Source organism: Solanum stenotomum, chromosome 6 (assembly GCF_019186545.1).
Source record: "Solanum stenotomum isolate F172 chromosome 6, ASM1918654v1, whole genome shotgun sequence".
Lineage (NCBI taxonomy): Eukaryota > Viridiplantae > Streptophyta > Magnoliopsida > Solanales > Solanaceae > Solanum > Solanum stenotomum.
In genome coordinates, this window is record NC_064287.1 from 49525573 (window position 1) to 49550901 (window position 25329).

Below are 25329 nucleotides of genomic sequence, written 5' to 3' on the forward strand. Positions count from 1 at the left end.
ATAAAGTTAATGACACATGCAAAATTAAATAGTAGGTCAGTGTACGTAGACAGTGGGATGGTGTGTATTCAATTTATAATATAATGAGGGCAATGTACGTATACACAAGAGTATAATTGTATTGAAATGTTTAATTGACATTGACTTATGGATAGATAGAGTGTAAATGATATGAGTTAAAAGGAATTATAAGAGCTATGTTAATTTTGATATTTGAGTTTAAGAATTAATAATGGTTGGTGTTTAGTGGATTAAATCGGATTTGGACGGATTGAAAATACACTGATAGGATAAAATATGAATGGAGTATAATGGTTCTAATTCACTATATTCTCTTAAAAGGCAGAAATTTGAAATCAGCTTTAAAAGTAAAAATAATTTACTTTAAGGGTGAGTCTGGTAGGAGAAAAATGTTTTCCAATTCATGTTTTAAATACTTTTTTTTTTTTTTTAATTTAAGAAATATGACTTTCTTCATAAAGTAAGAAAGATATTTTTTGATCCCTTTCAATCTTAATATCCGACCCGATCCATGACACGACTCCCGACCCAACCCGAGAACCAACTCCGAGTCCAACTCAGGACCTGAGATCCGGGACCCGAAAGTGCCGAAACTCGACTCTCAATCTTGACCTGGGACCCAAGAGCCGACCCCAACCAGACTCTCGATTCCTACCTTATAGCTTGACCTCGATTCTAAAATAGAACTGGAGACCCAACTCGACCTCGACTCCGGACCCGACTCTCGACCCTAACTCAGACCCCCAACTACCAAACTTGACCCGATACACAACTCTTGATCCTGAACCTAACTCTCGATCTCAACCAGACTCCGTCTTGGAACCAAAACTCCAACCCGAACTTGGAACCCAACTTTCAACCCCGACCCTAGTACCTGACTCTAACTCGAGACTCGATCTCCAACCCGAGGTTGGTTGTGGTACAAGGGTGGGGGATAGGTGGAGGTAGGGATGGTTGGATAGTGCAAAGGGTTCATCTATATATTTTATCATAGTCAAAATATAAGAGAGTAATATTATTGACTTGCTTCATAGTGTTCATATATCAGATGATAAAAGGGTTCATCTATATATTTTATCAAAGTTTTTCTTCATTGATCATAATCACAAGAAATGAAAATTCCTTTTGGATAGAAATCTCTATGACATGCACAGTTCAAAATTCGTTAGATAATGAGTTCGTCTCTCTGTCCTTTTCCACTTAAATATAGAGTTTCTTGTCTGCAACAGAATTCGGCCCGAAAAATACGTTCTTTAACTAACGCCTATACTGAATAATTCCAAGTAGACCTCTGTCTCCTCAGTTTTCCTACAAAAGGGAGTAAAGAAGCATACTTGGCTTCTCAAAAACACACTAAATACAACATACATATAACTCAAGATCAATCAAAGGGAACAAAATGAAAACCGAACCTTTGCTCCACCGTGTTATACAGCACTCAGCGTGATGAATTGGTTAGAATGAAGATAGACCAGCGATTTGTCGGAATTTCTCATATGATACCCAGAATACAAATTGCCAAGGGCCAAGTCTTGCCCATGTAGGAAAGAATCCCTTCCACAATGCTTTGAGTCCTTCAACTCTAATAGTTTTGACAAGACAATCGTAGGAGTTTTTATATTTACAATTACCTTGATTATCGGCAGCTTGATTCATCATTCTTGTCTTAATTACATCTGCTGGACAGCTCAATGTTGTTGCTGACAGGCCTGACATTATAGATGATAAAGTGTGTGCATATATATTATCATTTGCTATGTTGTTATCGATCACAAAGCGTTTTGCATGATCATAGCACGCTAGTTCTCCCATGTTAACTAAAAAAGCTCTCTGGATATTTGGGAGCACGCCTTTCCAAAGTCCCCTGACACCTTCAGTTCGAATAATCTTGTTGAAAGCATCAAATGGCCCGCAATATCGAGGTTGCAGACCCTGACTTACCATTCTACTGTCTGCTTGCATCCTAACTTTGACAAGATCAGCTGGGCTCGCCACAACCTGAATCACAAGAATTCATGCAACTATAACATGTTCCACAATGAGTCCTGTTGAAGTAAGGAATTGAAAGCTTAAGCACGGGAACCTCGTAAACTTAAATTTTTTTTGAATTGGTATATCACACTCCAATTCTTTTCTTTTCTTTTTTTGAAAAAAAAAAACAAGTAGCAGATCATTCATCAAATTTTTCTATGCTTATCAATATCAACATTTCTTTTAGCGATTTGTCAGCTGATCATACTTAACGTTCTTCCCAACATGCACAAAGCTACGGGATATCAGAGATGAAAAACACAAATAATTTAGCGTCATGTGGTATCTTAAAAATGACTAAATTAAAGATGAGAAGAGAAAGGGTTTGTAGACGATACAATCTTTGGTGGAGAGATAAGAGGACCTAGTAAAAATACTTAAGTGATTAAGTCACAAACATGAATGGATACATACTTCTATCCGAGTGCACCTACCAACATCTATATCTCAGTACAGTAAATAAAATTTCAAAACAAAAGGAAACTGCTATAAAGAATGTTTAAGACAGCTGATGTTTACTCAGAATGAACAAATTAATCAAAAAGAGAACTACAAAGAACCTTGTATTCTTCTGGTCTGTAAAAATAACAAATCATGACACCCAGTTTTGTTCCGGTGATCACTAGTCCTTCATCTGCTTACCCAAAAGTTCGGGTAGCACCAAGGAAATAAAGAATTGACCATTGAGTCTTCTCTCTCTTTGAAGGGCTACTCTTCATTTAAAGTAAGCTAAAGACGCAGGGGACACCACAAATGAGGCAATCCGCTCTATAAACAAGAAGATGACCATTGATGGCTTATAGAAAACAAATTCATATCTAACATATACATTTTCAGAATTCATATGGACTTGGTAAGAACTGACCACAACAGAAGCAAATACTTACAGCCGATACCAACTAGTAGATGTTAAAACTTAGTTGTGGTGAAGAGTTCTTAATTGTTTTGCTTAGAGACTCGTAAGTGTTTTCCCATAGTGTTTTCTGATCTTTTTAGTGTTTTAAGACATGAAAAATCTTTTCCAACTGAAACGTTCTGCAATATAAAGGAGATATCAGCTCTTCTCACTCACTGCATTAGTCATGTATCCAACTCTAATGACCACCTAACTCAAAATTTGTGAAACTATTTCACTAATAATATTGTTTGATACCGACTTTTCAGTAATTCAATTTGTTTAACTATATAAAGTTTAAACCTTGAACAATGTTTTCCTTATCAAACTAATTTTCAGCCATTTTTCCATTACATGTTCTTCCACTATTATTAACAAAGTACATACATCAAACCAAAATACTCCTCTCTATCTAGTCAAATTCCTTCATATACAATTAAAACAAGATAAGTGTTGCGGTAGCGCGTGTGCCTAGCTGTCAATGAAATGCGTTGAGCACCATGAGGTCTCAAGTTCAAATCTCAGCTCCCATGTATCCCGTGGAATTAGTTGAGGTAAATCAGACCGAGTTAACACGATATCTCCAATTCATTTAGCTCAAACAACAATGCAATTCCAAAATTCAATGAGATTTCAATTTACCTGAGCAATAACACCAGATATTCCACCAATAATAGCTTTGCTTGACAGAGAAAGAGTATGATCAGCCGGAACCAAAAAATTCCTCAAAAATTCATAGTTTACGATTCGAATTGGAGTGTAAAACATATGCCTTATAATCGCCGGTGACAATCCCTTATATAGTCCTAAAACGCCGTCGTTTCGTAAGATCTCCGACACTACTCTGACAGCTGATGTCCGTCGAGACGAAAAAAGAGATTCGCCGTGGAGTTGAAGCCTCGTCTTTATGAGGTCAATCGGAAACGTCACCGTTTCCGCCGCCATTGCCGACATCGCCGTCACGGCTAACTTTGTTGTATGGGCTCTCCGGCCATCGTTAAACTCTTGGGCTTTCATTGAGCTAGTGGTCCAGGCCTGAGGGGCATCAGTGAAATAGACATTAAACACTCATCTTTGAAGCTGGCCCATCTTCAACTCTTGGGCCGTGGCTAAGCTTGATGGACTAAGTGTAGAGTTTTTATCCCGACCTAAGATACTTACAGACTAGTGTGATTCGCATGTATTTGAAATACTAGATATATAGGAGAGTGACGAGCTACATGGGAGAGAAGCGAGGGAGGCTAGCAAGATTTGCTATGCACCCAAGATTTATACGAATCCATTTGGATATAGTATATCTAAAACAAATTACACCTAATTTTGATCTCNCAGGAACCAAAAAATTCCGCAAAAACTCATAGTTTACGATTCGAATTGGAGTGTAAAACACATGCCTTATAATCGCCAGTGACAATCCCTTATATAGTCCTAAAACGCCGTCGTTTCGTAAGATCTCCGACACTACTCTGACAGCTGATGTCCGTCGAGACGAAAAAAGAGATTCGCCGTGGAGTTGAAGCCTCGTCTTTATGAGGTCAATCGGAAACGTCACCGTTTCCGCCGCCATTGCCGACATCGCCGTCACGGCTAACTTTGTTGTATGGGCTCTCCGGCCATCGTTAAACTCTTGGGCTTTCATTGAGCTAATGGTCCAGGCCTGAGGGGCATCAATGAAATACACCTTAAACACTCATCTTTGAAGCTGGCCCATCTTCAATTCTTGGGCCGCGGCTAAGCTTGATGGACGAATTATAGAGTTTTTATCCCGACCTAAGATACATAAACACTAGTGTGATTCGCATATATTTGACATATTGGATGTATAGAAGAGTGACGAGCAACATGAGAGAGGTGGGCAAGATTTGCTATGCATCCAAAATTCATGCGAATCTATTATATTTAATTTTGACCACATGTATCTCGAGATACATGTATTTGGATTTATCTAATATTTGAATGCACCAAAATCTAATAAAATTTGTAATATTACAAACTAAAGTGTATCTAACACTCTGTTTGGATTATTGTTACCCATTGTATTGTATTTATCGTTATTATACCTACAATGTTTGTTTTAATTGTTACTTAAAACGTATTGTATTGTATTATATTGTTAAATTTCGTTGTTGCGTAACAATGAAAATCCCTATTTTATGGAACAACCGATTTGATGCGTTCCCATTGTTACTTAATTTCTTTTTCCAATTATATCTTTACATAATATTTCAAAATACTATTTTACCCTTTACCTTATATTATTTAATTCTAGTCAAATATCCTACCCTAGAATAATTATAGATATTTTAATAAATTTATAAATTACAATACAGTACAATACAATCAAACCAAACAATTAAAATATTGTTAAACAAAACAAACAATACAGTCTAGCCAAACATTGTATCTACCATACAATACAATACAATATATTATGAAACAATGGGTGACAATGATTCAAACGGAGTGTAAGTAATTTGCTCCCAAATTAGTGGGATTTATATAAGTTTTGTAATTTTTTTCAATTAATTTTTTCTAGCAACTTTTTTTAATTAAGGCACATGATCTATCGATGAACCTTCAAGGAAAAGTATTATAAATATAATGCTCACACATATTTTTTTTAGATAAGTTTGCAATTAAATAGATAACTTGCAAATAACTAAAACAGTCAACTTACTTACAAGTAGCTTAAGCAAGCAACTTACAGATAACTTAAATCGACAACTTACAAATAGCTCAAATCGACAAAAATGTTACAATATATTGTGGATGACATATTGCGAACTTTTCTTTTTACCAACATTGTTTTCTTCTATAAATACAAAGTCAATTCAATTCTTTTACATATTTATTCGAACTTGAATCATATATCAATTTCTCTTTATACACTACATTAATATAGTCTTTATTTGACCTCTCTTTTTCATAAACATTGAAATTAATAAGTTAAATATATGAGTAATAAGTTATAGGGTCTTTTGTTGTTTTTTCCAAAAGTAAAGGGATCATATCACACATTCTTGATTCTACAAACCTTCTTCTTAGTCGCCTTCATATCTAAAGCCTCGACTGTGAGAGGGTTTAAGTAGTCGGAAACACCATTGCTCCGCCGCAGCGCCTCCTCTCTCTGTTGCGTAAGCTCATCAAATAATCGCCAAAAATGTATAGAAGTAGAGCCACCATACTCACATCCAAATCATTGAGAACTCTATCAAAGGTAAGCAGACAATCTCTTCATTTAGAATCGTTAAAGTTCGTTACTTATTTAAGAAATATCAGCACTGCTACTCAAATATCTGAGATTGATAATTATAGTGAGTTAAAGGGGGGAAATAACAGTGATTTTCAGCAAAACCCAGATGGGGATTTCAATTATAACACGAACAATACGGCTTCTTTGAATAAATTAAACTGGAAGGGTCAGGAATGGGCGTATAATCAGCAGTTATCTCGTAGCACGCAAGGCGGCGGGAGTTATAGTGGAAATTCTAGGAGAATAGAGCAGAACCCTAGTGGGGTTAATCCGCAACAACCTAGAACTGAATTTCACGAACAAAACGATACCAAAGGGTTTCAGCAGAACCCATATGCGAAAAATGAGAACTTTTCATCTGGGTATGTTAATGTTTCATCTAGAACTGAGTTTCAGCAAACTGTTGGGAGAAATAATGATTTCGGGTCTCGAAAGGATTATCAAAGTAATTTAGTTCATAATAGAAATGATAGTGGTGAAAATTCGTCAAATTTGTTGCGTAGTTCCAGGTTTGAGGGAGGTTTAGAAGCTCAGCCTAGTCAAAATGGAGTATATGGACACTATCAACAGAATTTAAATGGTGGAAACAGTGAAATATCATGGCAGAATTTTAGTGGCAATTACACGAGTAACGTAGGAGTGCCTCAGCAAAACCTTTCCTATTACGACCCTGGAAATGTAAGGAATGTTCAATCTGAAAATTCTGAAACGTATCCACAAAATGCAAGTGGGTATAACATGGAAAGGCATACGAATTCAAGTGGCTACTCAAGGGAGATGATGGGGCAATATCAGCAAAACTTAAGCGGCTTTAACCCCTCTAGTGCTGGACATCAAACTTCTTATCAATATCAGAATGGAATAGTTGGCCATCAAGAAATGAGAAGTTCAACACCTGTCGAACAGTCGATTGATTCTGATGATAGCAGCAGTAAAAAAGGTTCAGTTGATGAGCTTGATGACTTATGTAAAGAAGGCAAAGTAAAGGAGGCAGTAGAAGTTTTGCAGTTGTTGGAGCAGCAACATGTCACAGTTGATTTGTCTCGATATATTATGTTGATGGATGTGTGTAGTGAGGATAAATCCCTTGAGGATGCTAAATCAATTCATGAGCACCTTGCGAGATCTCATCCTCATCTTGACATCAAAATGTACAATAAGATTCTTGAAATGTATGGAAAATGTGGCTCCATGAAAGATGCCTTCTTGGTGTTTCGAAAAATGCCTCAACGTAATCTGACTTCTTGGGACACAATGATTTCATGGCTTGGTAAGAATGGTCTTGGAGAAGATGCAATAGAATTGTTTGGAGAATTCAAGGAAACTGGGATGAAACCTGATGGCCAAATGTTTCTGGGAGTCTTCCATGCTTGTAGTGTTGTTGGTGATATAGTTGAGGGCATGTTGCACTTTGAATCAATGAGTAAGGATTATGACATTGATCTATCCATGGAGCAATATGTTGGAGTGGTAGATATGTTGGGAAGTACGGGATATCTTGATGAAGCTATGGAGTTCATTGAAAGGATGCCTATAGAGCCAAGTATTGAAGTATGGGAAACCATGATGAATCTCTGTAGAATTCATGGGAACTTGGAGCTTGGGGATCGTTGTGCTGAGATTGTTGAGCTCCTAGACCCATCTCGTTTGGATGAACAGTCAAAGGCAGGTTTTTTGGCTGTAAAAGCATCAGACATCGCTAAGGAGAAAGAGAAGAAGAAATCTGCTCAAAGTCTTCTTGAGGCTAGAAGCAAAGTTCATGAATATCGTGCGGGAGATAGGTCACATCCCGATCATGAGAAGATATATGCATTGCTTAGGGGTTTAAAGCAGCTAATGAAGGAGGACGGTTATATACCAGAGACGAAGTTTGTGTTACATGATGTAGACCAAGAAACTAAAGAGGACGCTTTAATGGCTCACAGCGAGAGATTGGCTTTTGCTCAAGGTCTTATGAATAGCTCTGCACGATCACCAATCCGGATTATAAAGAATCTGCGTGTCTGTGGTGATTGCCATAATGCATTGAAGATTGCTTCAAAGCTTGTTGGTCGGGAAATTATCATGCGAGATGCTAAGAGATTTCATCATTTAAAAGATGGATTGTGCTCGTGTCGGGATTATTGGTGAAGATCCTACCATTCAGGTAATACTTAGTATACTACTCTTTTATTGTCATCTGGAAGATCTTTTTTCCTTTCCTTTTTTCTTTTACTTTCTTTCCTTGTGTCAAACGAAGGACATAAGCATGAAATTACCAAACTTTATAACCAGATACACTAGATGTAGTTTCACAACCAGGGACTGCGACTCTAAGGAGTAAGGGCATTACGCCTAAGTCCTAACATTTGTTGGCATTTCTTAAGAACATGTTCAGTTTCCCACTCATTATTATGAAGATCAACTAATGGACTTTTATCCTATCCCAGAGAAGCTACATATTTCTTACTTTCTTTGGAGAAGTTAAGATTGGTACACTACAAAAAAATTGACCTTTCAATTAAAAAGTTTGACCCAGCGTTAAACCCATATTTAAATACTGTATGTTAATTTTTCCCATGGAGCTCTTGCAGTAGTGAAACATATTAAAACAAGATATTATTTGTTACTTGCTTCGAATAGATAATACCAGAAATGCTTATGGTCCTTCAAGCATGTTGAGCAGATTGCTTTCTTAAGATGGTCTACTTCATAGATAATATGAAGTATGAGTATTTCAATGACCATCCTGTATGCTTATTATGATTGAGAATATGCTGGCACTTTAGAACGCCTATGTACTAAGGCTGATTACTGTAATTTCTCTGTATCCTCTGTGTTTAAACTTTTACAGATCAGGAGTTTCTGCGGTTTTCTTTTATAGTGATTTGCTTGGTGGAATGGAACGCCCCCCTTGTATTTTTCTTTTAGAAGCATATTTTGAGGTTAAGCAGCAAACTAAGGATATTTCATATTATTCCCAAACAAGTAGAGATGCATTATATTGTTGTTTGTACCATTTTCAGTGGTCGTCTAGGATATTCTTTTCCAAAGTTTTGTAAATATTTCCAGGTTCGTCATCTTTTGAATACAATCTTGTTTGAATGCTTTATTTTTCGTGTTGATTTATATGATAACTTCATTGTAAAAAAGTTGAACTTTTCCGACCATGTAATTCTAAAGCATATTTTTCTTGCAGCATTAGCACAGCCAAGACTCAAGATTGTAGAGCATAGCTATAATTCATAGCAGATGGGATGATTTCCACTTACTCTATATCGGCAAGTACCTACCATATTTAATGCCACACGGCCTCTTGATTTGGTTAGTGCTGTTAAAGTGTCAATATGCATAAGTTGTCCAGAAAGGATACAAAGGTGAGTGCAATAGCAGATACTGAGTTATTGTTCTGAAGATAGTAAAGGACGAGCAACCAGGTTTTTTGACTCATCGAGAAACATAAAGAGCTTCTATACTCTGTTCACCCCGGAACAATACCAGACGAAGAAAACCCATCTTCTCAAACCGGATTAGCTAGATAGTTGTAGTTGTCGGGGACAGTTGTCCATGAAGGGAGTTGTTTTCTAAGTCTGAAGCTAACTGTTTCACATTCTGAAGTATAGAGATTAATAGGATAGAATCAAAATATTTTCATTTTGAGTACTTCCATTCTTGTCATGGAACAGTAATATTAGTAACATGGCTGTTGTATCCTTGTGCTTTGATGGTCTCCTTTTTCATGTTTGAACATGGCTATTGTTTATGCAGTGCATTCAGAAATTACAAACTTATCCACCAAATGCCTTCCTTGAATTGTTACCTTCTTCGCTAGTGTTTGACTATAGATTTTTAAAATTTTTATCTTCAAATATCTATTTGGTCATGAAATTTGATCAGATTTTGATATTTGATCTTCAAGTATTTTCAAGTTTTTAATTTTTATCGGTTTTTGTGATCATGCTAAATTGATAATCAAATTAATAAGATGTTTATTATCAACTTTCGGTTAATCAATCTTTGGTCCTTAATGTGGTTTTCAAGAATAGAAATGCCAAACAAATTTCTACCCTTGCCACTTTTGGTTAAGACATAATTGCTTGAAATCCTTTCAAGTGCTTATGCAATAAATTGCAGAAATAACATTAATTGTCCATCTTTGTCACAATTAAATCTAAAATTGAGAGCGGAAACAATATTAATTGTCCATCTTTGTCACAACTAAATTTATAATTGAGAAGAGAGAAATACAGAGCGAACCGTTACAATAAAGGTAAATGAACAAACACACCTTCAAGCAAACAAATACAACTTTATGAATCTTAATTAGACAACCTATATGATAGTTAAGCCACAAACTATAGTTTTTTTGTTGGTTTCCACTCGGTGTTCGATATAATACACATTGGAGCCCGACTAAATTCAAATTCGCACCGGAAAGTCTCACCTTGGCGCTAAAGCGCTCCCTAACAAAGCCTCTTCTCTCCAATTCTCGATCAAATTTGTGTTCCCCCAGGTGCTATGAAATGGGGGCTAAAGCCTCTCCTCTCCAATCCTCGATCAAATTTGCGTTCCCCCAGGCGCTATGAAATGGGGGATAAAGCCTCTCATCTCCAATCCTCGATCAAATTTATATCCCCAGGCAACAGACGCTATGAAATGGGGGCTAAAGTCTCTCCTCTCCAATCCTCAATCAAATTTGCGTTTCCCCAGACGCTTTAAAATGCGGGCTAAAACACTTCCTAAAAAAGATGATTCCGTACCTGGCCACAACTATAGTTGTTTTTGAAATTTTTCTCAAAAAGTTATTGGGATGTTGTGACAATTAGATTTCGGGTCGGGTCGTGTATGAACATGGGCTTCAGGCACAGTGCACTCAAACATGAAAATGGCGGCAAATGCAGGAGTTGGATTCTTCTTCACACCATTGAAGCAGCAGAACACTATCTACGTGAACCCAAAGCCCTACTTTCCCTCTCTCTAAGTCTTCTTTTCTCGCCGCTAACTCAATTACAAATCTTTATATGCATGATTTTTAATCAAATTAGGGTTTTTTCTCCGCCGGAAAAGTAGATTTCTAAATCATCAGTAGCAAACTTTGTAAGAGCTGCACAAATGACGTGCGATACGTCTTCATCGGGATGCGGTTTGGAGAAATTGGAGTCGTTGAGTGATGATTCCATAACAGAGATATCGGAAAACTGGAATGGCTTTTGCTCTGCTTCAGAAGCTCTTCTAAAAGGCAGTGGTGATTTGTCATTCAGCGATGAATTAGTAATGCGAGCTAAGAATCTCTGCAAACACGGCCTTGCATCTCTAGTTGAACAACACTTCCTTCGCTGCATCGAGGTTTAGTGTTAATTCATATCTATCATAGTGTTTTTATTAAAATGCTAAAAGTTCATAGCTACTCAATTTCGCTAAGTACGAGTAAAGATTGTTCCTTTTTAGAGGAAAATGTTTTACCTGGGAAAATTGTGGCTGGTTATTGTTTCCTGCATTTGATTGGATATAGTAGTAGGTAATATATGGTAATTATACAAAGTATAGTATTGGATACAAGGAGAATAATGGAAAATGAATTAGTTTTCTTCTCTTATCATAAATTTTCGTTTTTGGAGAAGACAGTTTTCACTATTCAAGGGATTGGATTTGAATTGGGAATCTGTTATCACAGACAATATTTTGGTTGATGAACTCATTTCAATATTTGAATACCTTGAATTTGAAAATGTTTTCTCTAAGGACAATATTAGAAATATTTGCAAATGATTTCATCAACCAAAATATTCTCTGTGAAAACATTGTCAGCCACACCATGCATACTATGATTCATCATTTACCAAATTTATTATGTGACCTAGTTTTTGGGTTTTTAAAGCTGGTGTGACAATTATGACTCTACTAGGTATTTTTATTGAACTCACAGTGACAATGTTGTGTTCAAACAGGAAATTTTCGAGAGAAATGGAGCAAGAAGGTTCTGGAATTATTTTGAATCTTACAGAAATGCTGCACCATCTGAAACTAATAAGGATCCAGTACGTACATATGATCCTTTGTCATGTCATTCTACATTAAAGAGAAGGCCTATTCTATGGAATTAAGAAAAAATAGATTACTACTTGATTTTCACTGGGAACTTCTGTGTCTGTGCAGATGCAGGATTATTGTTAATGAGGATTCTCTATGTTTGTCATAATTTTTGTAACTTCGTGTAAAGGTTTACACTTCTGTTCCCAATCCAGTCTTACTTTGATAGAGTATGTGTACGTTACACAGTGTTATCAAAGGCGCGCTTTAAGCTCACTTAAGCCCTAAATTGAGGCTCAAAACGTGTTGAGCGCTTCGCCTCGCTTTATGTGCGCTTCAGTGTTGTCATCAAGTTTCTAAGGCAAATGTTTCCTTGCCAATGAGCCTCTTATGAAGAAGTGACACTAACTAATTGATATTTCACTTTATCATTTTTTTTTTTTCAATTTCTTTGGTCATATATTTTTCATTCATGTTTATAATTATTAGTCTTGGACTAAACATATATATTTGTTTTCTTTTCTCCATTTGCGCCTTTTTTCATTAAAGCCCACACTTTATTTGCGCTTTGTGCTTAAAGCCCCTATGGACCTTAGAGCTTTTTTGCGCTTAAAGCCTCTACGGACCTTAGAGCTTTTTTGCGCTTTTCACCTTTGATAAAACTGTTGTTACATGACCTAACAACCCATTTACACCTTTTTTAAATAAGTGATTTGAACTTTTTAATGGTTTTAGTTATGATGCTGTATGATTACCATAGTTTTCTTGGTCTTTACTTCTTTCTTCCGTTGCTACAAATTTATTGAACACTGTCGCAATTGGCTTATATTTTGTATCTTAGCTTCCTTACTGGTAACTACATTTATTATTTTTGGGAAGTAATTTACATGGAAAAATGTTTGTCAATATTATCTTGTCTAGCTAGCGGATATGGATGGTTATATACTCGTTATTGCTGCTGATTCCATTTGCCCTATTACCAATTTTAATCTTGCTCAAGCGATGACTTGGTTTTAGGGCTTGGAAATTTTATTAGGAAGTAAATCCTGATTGGTATTGATGCAGATTTTAGAAGAAGAGATTCAGCAAGTAATATGTAAAGCCTTGGAAGAAATATCATCTCAAAAGCAGTTCCAGGAGAAGTGCCTATTGTTGTTGGCTCGTGCTTTACAGTCCTATGAAGAAGACAAATTGCAAGGACAAGCGAACCCAGATTCTACTCGAGTTTATCTGTTCTCGAAATATCAACTAATTGTGTCTTCAGTTCTTTTGGCTAGCCTTCCTCACCATTTTCCTGGTATGTGGATTACTTCCTCGCTACATGATTGATCCTAAGATTGTTTGTTTTCTTCCTATTTGAAGTTACAGTCCTAAGATAGTTTGTTCTTGGACCAATCATGTAGCGAATCACTCAAGTGTTCAATACCATTGCCTGGGGTTGTTTGCTGCAACACAAGAATTATACTTCTTTAGTCACTAGTTTACGGCTTTGGTTTCTGAATTTACAAGTTAGGTGATATGTCTTTACAATACACACACATAAATTGGCAAGGAAGAAGGTTGAAACTCTTATACATTTACATTGTCTTCAATTTTTTTATTTCTTTTTGAGAATGGTAAAGTTGTATTCATCAACAATGAGGGTATGATGGCAACCAAACAAAAAAAATTCAAAGGCAAAGTAGTCATGATTACAAAGAGCCTAGGAAATCTACTAACTGATCTACTTCATATATACCCTCTTCTTTACACCAAAATATAGAGTATTAATGCAGTTTCTTTAACTTTCTGCATTGGGTTAGTAATATTCTTAAAGCACCTATTGTTTCTTTCCTTCCAAATTGACCACCATATGCAAGATGGAACTAGATTCCACCATTTTTTCTGTGTTTTACTCCCCCCTCTTCTCATCCAACAGTTTAGTAGGTCAGCAGTATGCTCAGGCACCACCCAAGGATCTTGAATAATGCTTTGAAACATATACCATATCTCGGAAGTCACTCTACAGTGCAGGAACAAATGATTGTTTGTTTCCTCCTTCTCATGGCAAAAGAAGCACCTAGAAACAACCTGAAATCCTCTTTTTTTCAGTCTCTCCTGAGTCAGACATGCTCTTTTGCACACTGACCATGTGAAACACTTTATCTTGGTTGGGGTGTTGGATTTCCAAATTTGTTTCCAAGGTCCAAAAATGCCCCCCGGGTGTGTTTCCAGGTCTCTTTTGTACATTCTTCCAACAGAAAATTCCCCATCCCTATCATGTTTCCATCTGATTGCATCAGGATTAGTGTTGAGTCCCGGAAAATCTTCCAACATTGTCTTCAATTTTTTGGAAGAGACAGAGTGGTAAGGGGAGCTTGATATCAAAAGATGCTTCTATGGCTATGACCTATAAAGTTTAAATTTTTAATTCTTGCTTATCATTCCCCTTACTATATTTTTTTTAGGGATACTACACTGGTACTTCAAAGGAAGACTGGAGGAGCTGAGTTCAATTGCAGCTGCGAACTCTGAGGATGAAGATGAGTTAGGCATGGATGATAAAATGGATTTAGACGAGAAAAGCAAACTTCCCTACAAATGTGGTGATATGGATAGTGATATAAACCATAAATATGCTGTATTTTCAGAGAACAATAAGTTAGTGAAGAACATTGGAATGGTTGTTCGTAATCTGAGAAATATTGGCTTTACATCTATGGCGGAAGATGCGTATGCTTCTGCTATATTTTTTCTTTTAAAGGTATATGGCCTACAGTGATAAAGTTTCAGTTGATTTATCTACATTTTCAGTTGACATCAATCATATGTGGTGATTCTTCAGATTCTTGATTTTGTTAATTTGACAAAAAAAAATTGTTTCAAATTATATAAATTAAACATTCATTTAATCTTGTACACAATTATTCTTTTGAATGTGGGTGATAGGACAAAGTACATGATTTGGCTGGTGATGATTATAGGAGCTCTGTTTTGGAGTCCATCAAAGCATGGATACAGGTTAGTCTCATCTGCATGATTGTCATGTCTCAAAATACAGTGACAAAGGCCCTTTCAGAGTTCTATTTTGGAGTTGCAACACAAGGTTGTTTAAAATTTATCTTCTTCAGCACTAATAGAGTTGAGATAGTGGTGGTCATTTGACTCATTTGGGATATTAAGTGACTGGCATCCTTTAATAAGAAATACTTTTCCTTGCCTAGTGCACTAGTTTGGATTCCATTGATACCCTGCAATATGACGAGTCAGACATTTTGAGTCAGATGGATCTAATGGTTTTGTTATGCTTTTAATCAATTTATTGATAGTGATACTTTCACTCATGTGATTTGTGTGTCGATAGCTTGGGAGGCATTGTATAGATGACAAACCAAATGACAGAATAACTTTGTGAAAGGTTGACTATATCATCTTGAATATCAATTCCACATGATTTTTTGTTCAAACTTGAAGAACATGGATAAACTTATGTTTAGACCAATCTGACTTATCAGGAAATTTCTGTTGGATCTAATTTTCTAACATTGAGAACCGATTTGTGCAGGCTGTGCCCCTTCAGTTCTTACGAGCACTTCTTGATTACCTTGGAGATTTTACTAGCTGCAATGACCCTTCCCCTGGCCTGAAATCTCCCCTGGCATCCCACCCCTCCTTGTGCTATTCTGGAACTGGAATTCCATCTGAGGGGCTTGTTAGATGGCAGTTGCGCTTAGAGTATTATGCTTATGAAACCTTGCAGGATCTCAGAATAGCCAAACTTTTTGAAATCATTGTGGACTATCCGGACAGGTGATTTACTATTCCATTTTCTTCTCTTCATTTCTTCTCTGTTTGTGGGGGTTCAGTCTCTGCGCATGAGTGTATATTGTAGCAGATTTATAAGCAAGAAAACTCATAGATATTTGGAAGGAAAGAAATGAAAAAGAAAGAATGAAGACTTTGTAAAAGAAAAGAGGAGTAAATTTGGTGTTTGGTTGAGAAGGGAAGAGATATCATTTGACTCTGCTACCCTTAGCAAAGTATTTCTCTTGTAAATACATTTAGCGTCTTTTTTGGCATTAGAAAGGGTCTTTCCCTCTGTTTCCGCCTACTTATGGATGGAATTGAAATTTAAAACTTTGTGCATACTCTTATCCCTTCCCTTTTGTCCCAAAAGTCAATCTCAAAAGCAAAGAACTAAACTCATCCATGTTCTCATCTCATTTCTCTCCTTTCCCTTCCATTCAAACTGCAACACTTCTTACTTAGTTAATTAGGTCACTAGTTTTTTAAGTGGATATAACATGCATAGAGGATGTAATGTTATTCACAACTCCTGATCTTTACTTTTACCCATGTTTCTTCCAGTCTTCCCTGTGACTAATTTACTATGTTGGGCACCATTTTCTTTCATTGTAGAAATAAAACTTGATGCAACTTCTTCTAGTTTTGTCTGTACTATTTAGCAGTGTTATCAAAGGCGCGCATTAAGCGCACTTAAGCCCTAAAGCGAGGCTCAAAGCGTGTTGAGCGCTTCGCCTCGCTTTATCTGCGCTTCAATGTCGTCATCAACGTTCTAAGGCAAACGTTTCCTTGCCAATGAGCCTCTTATGACGAAGTGACACTAAATCATTGATATTACTTCATCATAAATTTTTTTCAATTCCTTTGGTCATATATTTGTTATTCATGTTTATAATTATTAGTCTTGGACTAAACATATATATTTGGTTTCTTTTTTCCCTTTGTGCCTTTTTCATTAAAGCCCACACTTTATTTGCGCTTAAAGCCCCTGCGGATCTTAGAGCTTTTTTGCGTTTTTTGCCTTTGATAACACTGCTATTTAGGCATTTTAGTATCAATTCAGTTGGAAATGAAGAGAATTAAGCTTTTGTTTTCTAATTTCTTCACTTATCAATTGCCGACATTGTAACTATTTTATTCATATAAGATCTTAAATTTTCAACTTGCAAGTTGACTGACTGTTAAAATTTGACAGTGCTCCTGCTATTGAAGACTTGAAACAATGTCTTGAGTATACTGGGCAACATTCAAAGCTGGTAGATTCTTTTATCTCATCTCTGAGATATAGATTACTAACAGCTGGTGCCTCAACCAATGATATATTACACCAATATGTTTCAACAATCAAAGCACTTCGAACTATAGATCCTGCAGGTGTTTTTCTTGAAGCTGTTGGTGAGCCAATAAGGGAATACCTGAGGGGGAGAAAAGATACAATTAAATGCATTGTGACCATGCTTACTGATGGAACTGGTGGAAATCCCAATGGACCAGGCAGTTCTGGGGATAGCCTGCTGGAAGAATTGAATAGAGATGAAGAGAGTCAAGAGAGCACTACTGTTGATGATGATATTAACTCCGATGAAAAGCAAGCATGGATTAATGCACAAAAGTATGCCATCTTCGTCTCTATTGTTTTGGAAATGATTGGAGGACATACTTTGTCTTGTATATTATATCATCTTTTTGGGTACATTGCTCTTTATATCTTATGCATATATATTTTATGATCTGAAATTTTGAAGCTGGGAGCCTGACCCAGTAGAGGCCGACCCATCGAAGGGAAGCAGATATCGAAGGAAGGTTGACATCCTTGGTATGATAGTTGGCATAATTGGTTCCAAAGATCAGCTGGTTAATGAATACCGTGTAATGCTGGCTGAAAAGCTTTTGAACAAATCTGATTATGACATTGATGCCGAAATACGTACTCTAGAGCTTCTCAAGGTAAGTAGTCAAACCTCTGAGTTTGAGTTCTCTATCATCTCAAATCAGTCACATGATGTAATCGAAAATAGACACTTTTACTGCTATATGATTCATCTTGATTTACATAGTCAGCTTGACATTTTTATCATTTTCAGATTCATTTTGGGGAAAGCAGCATGCAGAAATGTGAAATAATGCTTAATGATTTGATCGACTCAAAGAGGACAAATACAAATATAAAAGCAACTATCAAGCATCAACCACAGCCAGGTAATGGTTGTAAGTTATTTGTCCTGTTCTTGAGGTTCCCACAATCTTAATTAATCTCAATGATTACTGGATTTGTTCAAATACAGAGCAAAGGGACCTTGATGTATCTCTAGACAATCTTAATGCTACCATCATATCTTCAAATTTCTGGCCTCCCATTCAGGTATGCACTTATTCTTACATTTACTGACACAATAACTTTATTTACTAGCTATCATTAGTAAAAGTCTTTACTCATCTAGTGGAACATCTTGATCCAGTTTGGACAAGAAATCTTTTATGTTAAATATGAAAACATTAAATATGAACTGTGCAAGCAGAATATTTTAAACTGAACTGCTCCATTTTATTTTATTGATATTAGTTGTGTTTTCTCCTTCCAAAATAATCATAAATTAATGAGTTCTGACTCCTTTATATTCACAATTTATGGTCTTAGTCTGAATTAAGTAAATGTCCCCTTTGACATCCTTGATATTTAAGAACATCTTCCTTTTTTGTATGTTGATGACAGAGAAGTGATAGCTACCTTCCTTTCTTTTGGGTCCCCTACCCCCCATCCTTCGGGCAGGCCTTCGGTTAATACAACCTATGTTGCTCGGACTCCTCTAAAATGTCGATGGGTGCCTGTCGGTTCCTCCAAATATTGGTGCAATTTTGGAGGATCCGACATAGGTGCATCAACATTTTTGGAGAGTCCGAGCAACATAATAGTGTCAATTGTTTGCCTTTATGTTGCTTTCTTTGTTTTGTTTCATTTTTGCCAGCCAAGTAACAAAATCTGGTAACTGATGGCAGGACGAGGCAGTCAATTTACCAGAGCCTGTGGAGCAGCTACTGAATGATTATGCTAAAAGGTATACTGAGGTCAAGACACCACGTAAGCTAATATGGAAGAAAAATCTGGGCAGTGTAAAGGTCAGTAACTGTACGGTGTACTTGGGGCCCGTGTGTCTTTCGAAATAGTCTACTCAAACAGTTGATTTAGAATTTCTTTCTCAAAAAAAAAACAGTTGATTTAGAATCTCTAGATCTGAGCTCTCTGTTCTCTGCATCCTTTGATATACAACCAAATGCCTGACTGCATTGTTACCGCATTGTAGTTGGAGCTCCAATTCGAAGATAGAGCAATGCAGTTTAATGTTACTCCTTTGCATGCTTCAATTATTATGCAGTTTCAAGATCAGAAAAAGTAACTTCACAATCATCTTTGTATTTTTATTTTACCAATTGTTTCAGAAAAGTATTGGGAATGGATGTAAAGGGTATGTACACCTCATGTTGCAGGTGGATATCTAAGAATCTTGCTGCTGCAGTTGGAGTACCTGTTGATGTGTTGAATAGGAGGATAAATTTTTGGATAAGCAAGGTTAGTTCCTCTCTCTTCCATTTTCATCAGTATATGGTTTTCTGGTGTAAGAATTTATTTGATCTTTTTTCACTTGGTTGACTAGGGAGTTCTGGCAGAGTCAATGGGGGCAGACTCTGCTGATCATGCTTTTACTCTGGTGGAAACCATAAATGATACTGGTAAAAGTGGAACTATTGATGGTGGCTGTGAGGAGCTATTGGCAGGTGAGGACGATGGAGAACGCTCTGTGGCCTCTGTTGAAGATCAATTGCGAAAAGAGATGACTGTCTACGAGGTATACCGTTCAATTCCCTTTTTCTTTCTTTTGCATACAAATGGATCTTTTAAGTATATGAATCTGATACACTCTCTTAACAGTTGCAAGTGTAAATAGTAGAAGCTTTTCTTTTCTCTAAAACTATTTTTTTTGTGTATTCTTATGGAAGCTTTGGTTGAGTTGCATTAACATCATCATATAATTAGTCCGTAGTCTTTCTCTTTGCTAATGAGGTACCTGAGTTTTTGAAATATTTTGCATAGTTCCCTCAGTGATACAGAAAATAATTACTAATGGATTTCGAAAGCTTAAACATCAGTTGACAGGAAACTCCTTGTGAATTTTTTTGCAAGGCAGGACAGAGATGGCTGCGTCTTGGCTTGGCATGTTTTAGCTACCATTACCAAACCTTACGACCAGTTGGATGTCTATTAAACAAGTCTGAAATGTTTTTATCTTTTAATTTTAAATTGGCAAGGGTAGTTCATTGTTCTAAGGACAGAAACCCTACTCGCAAAGAACTAAGGACAAAATAACAGAAAAGAAACGCTAGTGTTTTGTTTAACGAGGTGCTGGTGTTGACTGCAGAAATTTATCACTGGGATGCTTACCAATTTTGGCAGCATGGCATTGGATCGTATTCATAATACGCTCAAGGTAATTATTTGCTTTATAACTCATAAGATTTATAATTGAATTGGGCACTATGCTGTGGCATGAGGCCATGAAATACCGAAGAATTAAAAGTACTAATTGTTGGTGCAGATGTTCTGCATTGCTGATCCTACATATGACAAATCACTGCAACAACTGCAAAGCTTCTTATCTGGTTTAGTTGCCGAGGAGAAGTTGGAATTCAGAGATGGAATGTACTTTCTGAAAAAGTGATCAATTCCATCTATATTGTCTTGGTTATCATCACTCCTCAGACTGATGAAATGCAATAACGTGTCGTTAAGAAGGTAATAACAAACACTGGCTGCAGAGAGGTCTCTTTTTCTTCTCTTTTCAAGTGCGGAAATATCTGTAAATTCCTTGCAGTCCACCATTTGTGTGCTATTTAATCAAGCTGAGGGTAAGTGCAAATCAAGAAGGTTCCTGTGGGTTAGAATGACTCGTTATGATAAATGCATAAGAGTGTTAGTAATATTTATTAGCAGATCCTTCGCGATGAGAAAGAGACAAAGCCATCCAAGAGAAGACGTTGGATCTAGTTCGTTATAGAAGGTTAGCTAGTCAGTTAGTTGACAGTTCACTTATTTTCTGTATATGATGTAAACTCAGAAGATTGCACATTTGCTTTCTATAGAAAGAAGGGGTGCGCCATTGTTTATTTGGTGTATATGATGTAAACTGCATACACTTGGCCTTTTGATTTTCAAAAGAAGAGACATCTATTTTTATCCAAAAGAACTGGTATCTCAAACTCTGAACCATAGTTTTTCATTTACTCTTAATGTGATTCGAACTCTTGACCATAGTTTTTCAGGTTTGGTTGGTCAAAATATTTCGGAATACCTGTACTCCAAAAATGAGAAAGGGATTACGAAAGTTCAAGGGAGAAGAGAAATTAATGCCACAAGTTTCAGAGACTGAATTTGTGAAATGCATTGAATTACTATATTCTCAAATTACGAGTCAATCGGTTTTGTGACTCATACATATTTTTCTTAGTTTTATGTCAAAAAAATTTCCCTCTCTTTACTTTAATCAGATATTCGAAAATCAAAAATGGATCTAAGATATTATGCTTGTAGATTTTTATCCGAAGCCAAGCTCGAAAACATCGAAATAGGGTTCTTTTCTTATTACTGAATCAACAACTCATTTAAGTTACGAGCTCCATCATTTTCTTATATAATTAATGAATTCTCAATATAAATACACATTTGAATAAAAGTTATTAAATTCCCGAAAACCCTCACCCAATACCCCTCTCTCTCAAAAAAGGAAGAGTTGGTAAAGAAAGTAAAAGCAACTTTAGCCGTTAGCACATCACCCGTGAGAGAGAGTAAATTCGACCGTTACATTTCCATCTCATTCAAATAATTTCAACAGAGAAAATATTGCTTCACTTGCAGAAAAAAAATGGAGGAAGAAGAAGACAGAATACAAAATCTCAGATCCAAAGCCACAGAGCTTTTACTCAGAAAAGAATGGAAAGACTCCATTGAAGTTTACTCAGAGTTAATCTCCCTTTGCCATGACCAAATCTCAAACCCCCATCAAAATCTTGATCCAAACAACCTCCCAAAACTCAAAAAATCCCTCTGTTTAGCTCTCTGTAACCGCGCTGAAGCTCGATTAAATCTTCAAGATTATCCTCAAGCTTTACAGGATTGCAATGAAGCTTCCCAAATTGGAAACACCCATTTCAAGACTCTGCTTTGTAAAGGTAAGATTTTGCTAAGTCTCAATCAATATGGGTTGGCCTTAGATTGTTTTAAAAAAGCAAGTCTTGATCCCAATGAGTTAGAAAATTCTGAAATGCTTAATGGGTATTTAGAAAAGTGTAAAAAGTTTGAATTTTTATCAAGAACTGATGCTTTTGATATCTCTGATTGGGTAGTAAATAAGTTTCAAGGAAAACCCCCTGAGCTAGCTGAGTACATTGGTTCAATTGAGATTAAGAAATCGGATATCAGTGGGCGTGGATTGTTCGCAACAAAGAATCTTGATTGTGGGAACTTGTTGTTAGTTACTAAGGCTGTTGCTGTTGAAAGAGCTATAGTACCTGAATCTGTTTTTCAAGATTCTAAGGAACAAGCTCAGTTGGATATGTGGAAGAATTTCATTGATAAAATCTTGGAATCTATCAAGAAATGTGTACGAACGCGTGATTTGATTTGTAAGCTATCAAATGGTGAGAATGAGGATGATTTGGAGGTTCCTGACATTGATCTATTTAGGCCTGAGGGAGAAGATAGTAGTACATTTCATGATAAGAAGATTGATAAGGAAAAATTGCTTAACATTCTTGATGTGAATTCTCTTGTTGAGGAGTTGATTTCCGCGAAAGTTCTTGGCAAAAACAGTGATGTCCATGGGATTGGACTTTGGATTTTGTCTTCATTTATCAACCATTCATGTGATCCCAACGTGAGGCGTTCCCACATTGGTGATCACGTGATGATTCATGCTTGTAGAGACATAAAAGCAGGCGAAGAGCTCACATTCGCCTATTTTGATGTGTTTACACCCTTTAGAGACCGTGAAGAGAAGGCGAAAAACTGGGGCTTTGTTTGTAAATGCAAAAGGTGCAATCTTGAAAAGGGTGTTAGTTCAAATCAAGAAATGATGGAAATTGAGATGTTTCTTGGTAAAGGACTAGACGATGGAGGTGTAGTTTATAGATTGGAGGAAAATATGAGGAGATGGATGGTAAGGGGAAAAGGGAAAGGGTATTTGAGATCGTCATTTTGGCGAGTGTATTCAGAAGTTTACGAGTCAGAAAGATCGTTGAGGAAATGGGGAAGTAAAGTTCCATTGATGGAAAATGTGTTGGATAGTGTTGTGGATGCAGTGGGAAGTGATGAGAGAATTGTGAAGTTGTTGATGAGAGGATTGAAGAGAAAAAATGGACATAAAGGGAATGGGATTGTAGAGATGGAAAAAGCAATGAAATTGGGAAGAGGATTGTATGGCAAGATAATGAAGAAACAAACATTGAGGACTATACTAATTCAGCTTGGTAACTAAAAAGGCTATTTCTGATAGCCTATTTTCAAGATTAGTCAACAACATCGCGTCGATGTTAAACAAGTTAGGGTCAGCTATATGAATCTGCTGACTTCTTCATTTAAGCTCATTACATTTTCAAGATTAGTCAAGAACAACGTGTCAATCTTTAAACAAGTTGGGATCAACTATATGAATTTGTATTTCTTCATCAAGTTCATTACATTTTCCAAGATTAGTCACAACAATGTGTCAATAACAAGTTGGGGTTAGCTATATGAATCTGCACTTCTTCATTTAAGCTCGTTTCAATTTCAAGATTAGTCAAGTTGGTTCTTTTTCTCTCTCTTTTTTTTTTCAATTCAAAAATGTATCTCACGTTTAGTTCTCTTTTAGTTTTTCCTACAAAAGATTATGAAAGTTGAAGTTGATTCACAATTTAGATTGTTAATGTTGATATTTTCAATATTCTTGTCTAGTTCTAACTATTTTAGATGTAGAAGTGTTACAAATGCTTACTTATCAGAAAAAGCCTTTAGTGAGGTCAAAAAATAAGAAGGAAGGGACGCTTGTACACAAGAACAAAGCACATACCATTTCGAGTGGTCTTCGTGTTAAATATGATGAAAGACCTTCAAATAAATGATACTTTTTCAATAGAAAGATTTGCATGTAACAACGATTAAGAAATTAAGACTTTTCTAATAGAAAGATTTGTATGCGACAAAAATCTTAATTTTATGTATTCATCTTAGCAAGTCATGCTCATCAATTTCTATTGATCGTTAACGCGTATTCTCAAAATTCTTATATCTAAAGTTGTGACATTAGAGCCTAGAGGTATGGTATGGTAAGGTCAAAGTTTGACTATTATTAATACATTAAATTTATCCACTTATGTTTCATACGCATAATATCAAAACAAATTCTGAGACACATGACTTTCGATTTTATTTCAAAAGCCAGCTATTAAAAACATGTTCATTATCTGAGAGGCCCATTCAAAGGCAAGAAATCAACGAGATTTGACATTGGAATTAATAGATGGTTCAAGGACTTTTATATTGTATAACCGTCACCTAAAATAATAATCGATAAATACATAATATACATAAACTATAAACAATTTAGATATATTAAAATTTTGCTATGTGTGAAGTTCGGAAAAAGACTGAACCACAAGAAAATGGTAATTTGTAATATTTCTATGCTATTTCTAAAATGATAATTTGTAAATTTAACATGTGTTATATCTGAAAAATAAAAATAAAAAAAGTTTTGTGATTTATCTGTACGGCGGCCTACAGTCAGCTGGTCCAATTTGTACATCTACTACATCTTATATTTGTTCCTATCATATATGTATTTTTGTACTCTATATATAATCGAGCAAAACAAATCCTACTTGTCTGTTCGGAACGAAGGAAAATATTTTTCAACAAAAATAAATAGTTTTTTATTCTTTTTTTATGTTTGATATATAATTTAAAATATTTCTATATAATATAGATAAATACTATAAAGTAGATAGAGGTACAAATAAGGAGTGTTGGTGATAGAAAGGAGATAATTAAATATAAAATGTCATTTATGAACAATGTCGTCGGATTGAAAATTTTCACTAAACCGATTCAAAAAACAAAAATGTAGTACATGAAGTTTGAACTTGGAACCTTAAGATAAATTTTGAACACCTAAACTATCAAGCCAATCTCTAGGGATCTGTTCAAATGATTCAAAACTCTATATATACATTAAAAATGCAGAAAAAATATCAAAAGGATTTGAATGAACACCCTGATCAGTGGCGACCCCCTAAATTCACATTGCTT

At 35.9% G+C, this 25329-nt stretch overlaps 4 protein-coding genes across 5 annotated transcripts; 3 read left to right on the forward strand and 1 right to left on the reverse strand.

Annotated features, from left to right (window-relative positions):
- Nucleotides 1-1186: 1186 nt before the first annotated feature.
- Nucleotides 1187-4043, reverse strand: LOC125867451 (mitochondrial uncoupling protein 3). Of its 2 annotated transcripts, XM_049547959.1 has the most exons (3): nucleotides 3590-4043; nucleotides 1434-2019; nucleotides 1187-1329 (listed from the first exon to the last, which is right to left on the reverse strand). In XM_049547959.1, exons 1-2 carry the CDS (start codon nucleotides 3962-3964, stop codon nucleotides 1477-1479), a joined length of 918 nt encoding a protein of 305 aa, XP_049403916.1. In that variant the 5' UTR covers nucleotides 3965-4043; the 3' UTR covers nucleotides 1187-1329; nucleotides 1434-1476. The 2 variants fall into 2 exon arrangements, with proteins under 2 accessions (XP_049403916.1, XP_049403915.1); XM_049547958.1 differs by having other exon boundaries at nucleotides 1187-2019.
- A 1901-nt stretch (nucleotides 4044-5944) lies between these two features.
- On the forward strand, nucleotides 5945-9946 carry LOC125867628 (pentatricopeptide repeat-containing protein At4g32450, mitochondrial-like). The gene is made up of 2 exons (XM_049548186.1): nucleotides 5945-8346; nucleotides 9379-9946. The coding sequence occupies exon 1, from the start codon at nucleotides 6108-6110 to the stop codon at nucleotides 8328-8330; it is 2223 nt and encodes a 740-aa protein (XP_049404143.1). The 5' UTR covers nucleotides 5945-6107; the 3' UTR covers nucleotides 8331-8346; nucleotides 9379-9946.
- A 1027-nt stretch (nucleotides 9947-10973) lies between these two features.
- On the forward strand, nucleotides 10974-20726 carry LOC125866977 (anaphase-promoting complex subunit 2). Its single transcript, XM_049547377.1, has 16 exons — nucleotides 10974-11525; nucleotides 12128-12217; nucleotides 13275-13506; nucleotides 14657-14952; nucleotides 15138-15209; nucleotides 15754-15998; nucleotides 17188-17604; nucleotides 17738-17939; nucleotides 18077-18191; nucleotides 18278-18354; nucleotides 18990-19109; nucleotides 19295-19383; nucleotides 19479-19560; nucleotides 19646-19837; nucleotides 20408-20476; nucleotides 20585-20726. Exons 1-16 carry the CDS (start codon nucleotides 11292-11294, stop codon nucleotides 20705-20707), a joined length of 2655 nt encoding a protein of 884 aa, XP_049403334.1. The 5' UTR covers nucleotides 10974-11291; the 3' UTR covers nucleotides 20708-20726.
- Nucleotides 20727-21830: 1104 nt separating this feature from the next.
- LOC125866979 (methyltransferase FGSG_00040) lies at nucleotides 21831-23703 on the forward strand. Its single transcript, XM_049547378.1, has one exon. It carries the CDS (start codon nucleotides 21908-21910, stop codon nucleotides 23516-23518), a length of 1611 nt encoding a protein of 536 aa, XP_049403335.1. The 5' UTR covers nucleotides 21831-21907; the 3' UTR covers nucleotides 23519-23703.
- The last annotated feature ends 1626 nt before the right edge of the window (nucleotides 23704-25329 follow it).

What these genes read in the sequence shown, in the direction of transcription:
- LOC125867451 (XM_049547959.1), bottom strand. Translation starts at nt 3,964, where the DNA reads ATGAAAGCCCAAGAGTTTAACGATGGCCGGAGAGCCCATACAACAAAG. An exon ending in TATCTGGTGTTATTGCTCAG is followed by an intron (nt 2,020 to 3,589) that starts GTAAATTGAAAT and finishes CTTGTGATTCAG; the next exon opens with GTTGTGGCGAGCCCAGCTGA.
- LOC125867628 (XM_049548186.1), top strand. Translation starts at nt 6,108, where the DNA reads ATGTATAGAAGTAGAGCCACCATACTCACATCCAAATCATTGAGAACT.
- LOC125866977 (XM_049547377.1), top strand. Translation starts at nt 11,292, where the DNA reads ATGACGTGCGATACGTCTTCATCGGGATGCGGTTTGGAGAAATTGGAG. An exon ending in CCTTCCTCACCATTTTCCTG is followed by an intron (nt 13,507 to 14,656) that starts GTATGTGGATTA and finishes TATTTTTTTTAG; the next exon opens with GGATACTACACTGGTACTTC. An exon ending in TAAATTTTTGGATAAGCAAG is followed by an intron (nt 19,561 to 19,645) that starts GTTAGTTCCTCT and finishes TTGGTTGACTAG; the next exon opens with GGAGTTCTGGCAGAGTCAAT.
- LOC125866979 (XM_049547378.1), top strand. Translation starts at nt 21,908, where the DNA reads ATGGAGGAAGAAGAAGACAGAATACAAAATCTCAGATCCAAAGCCACA.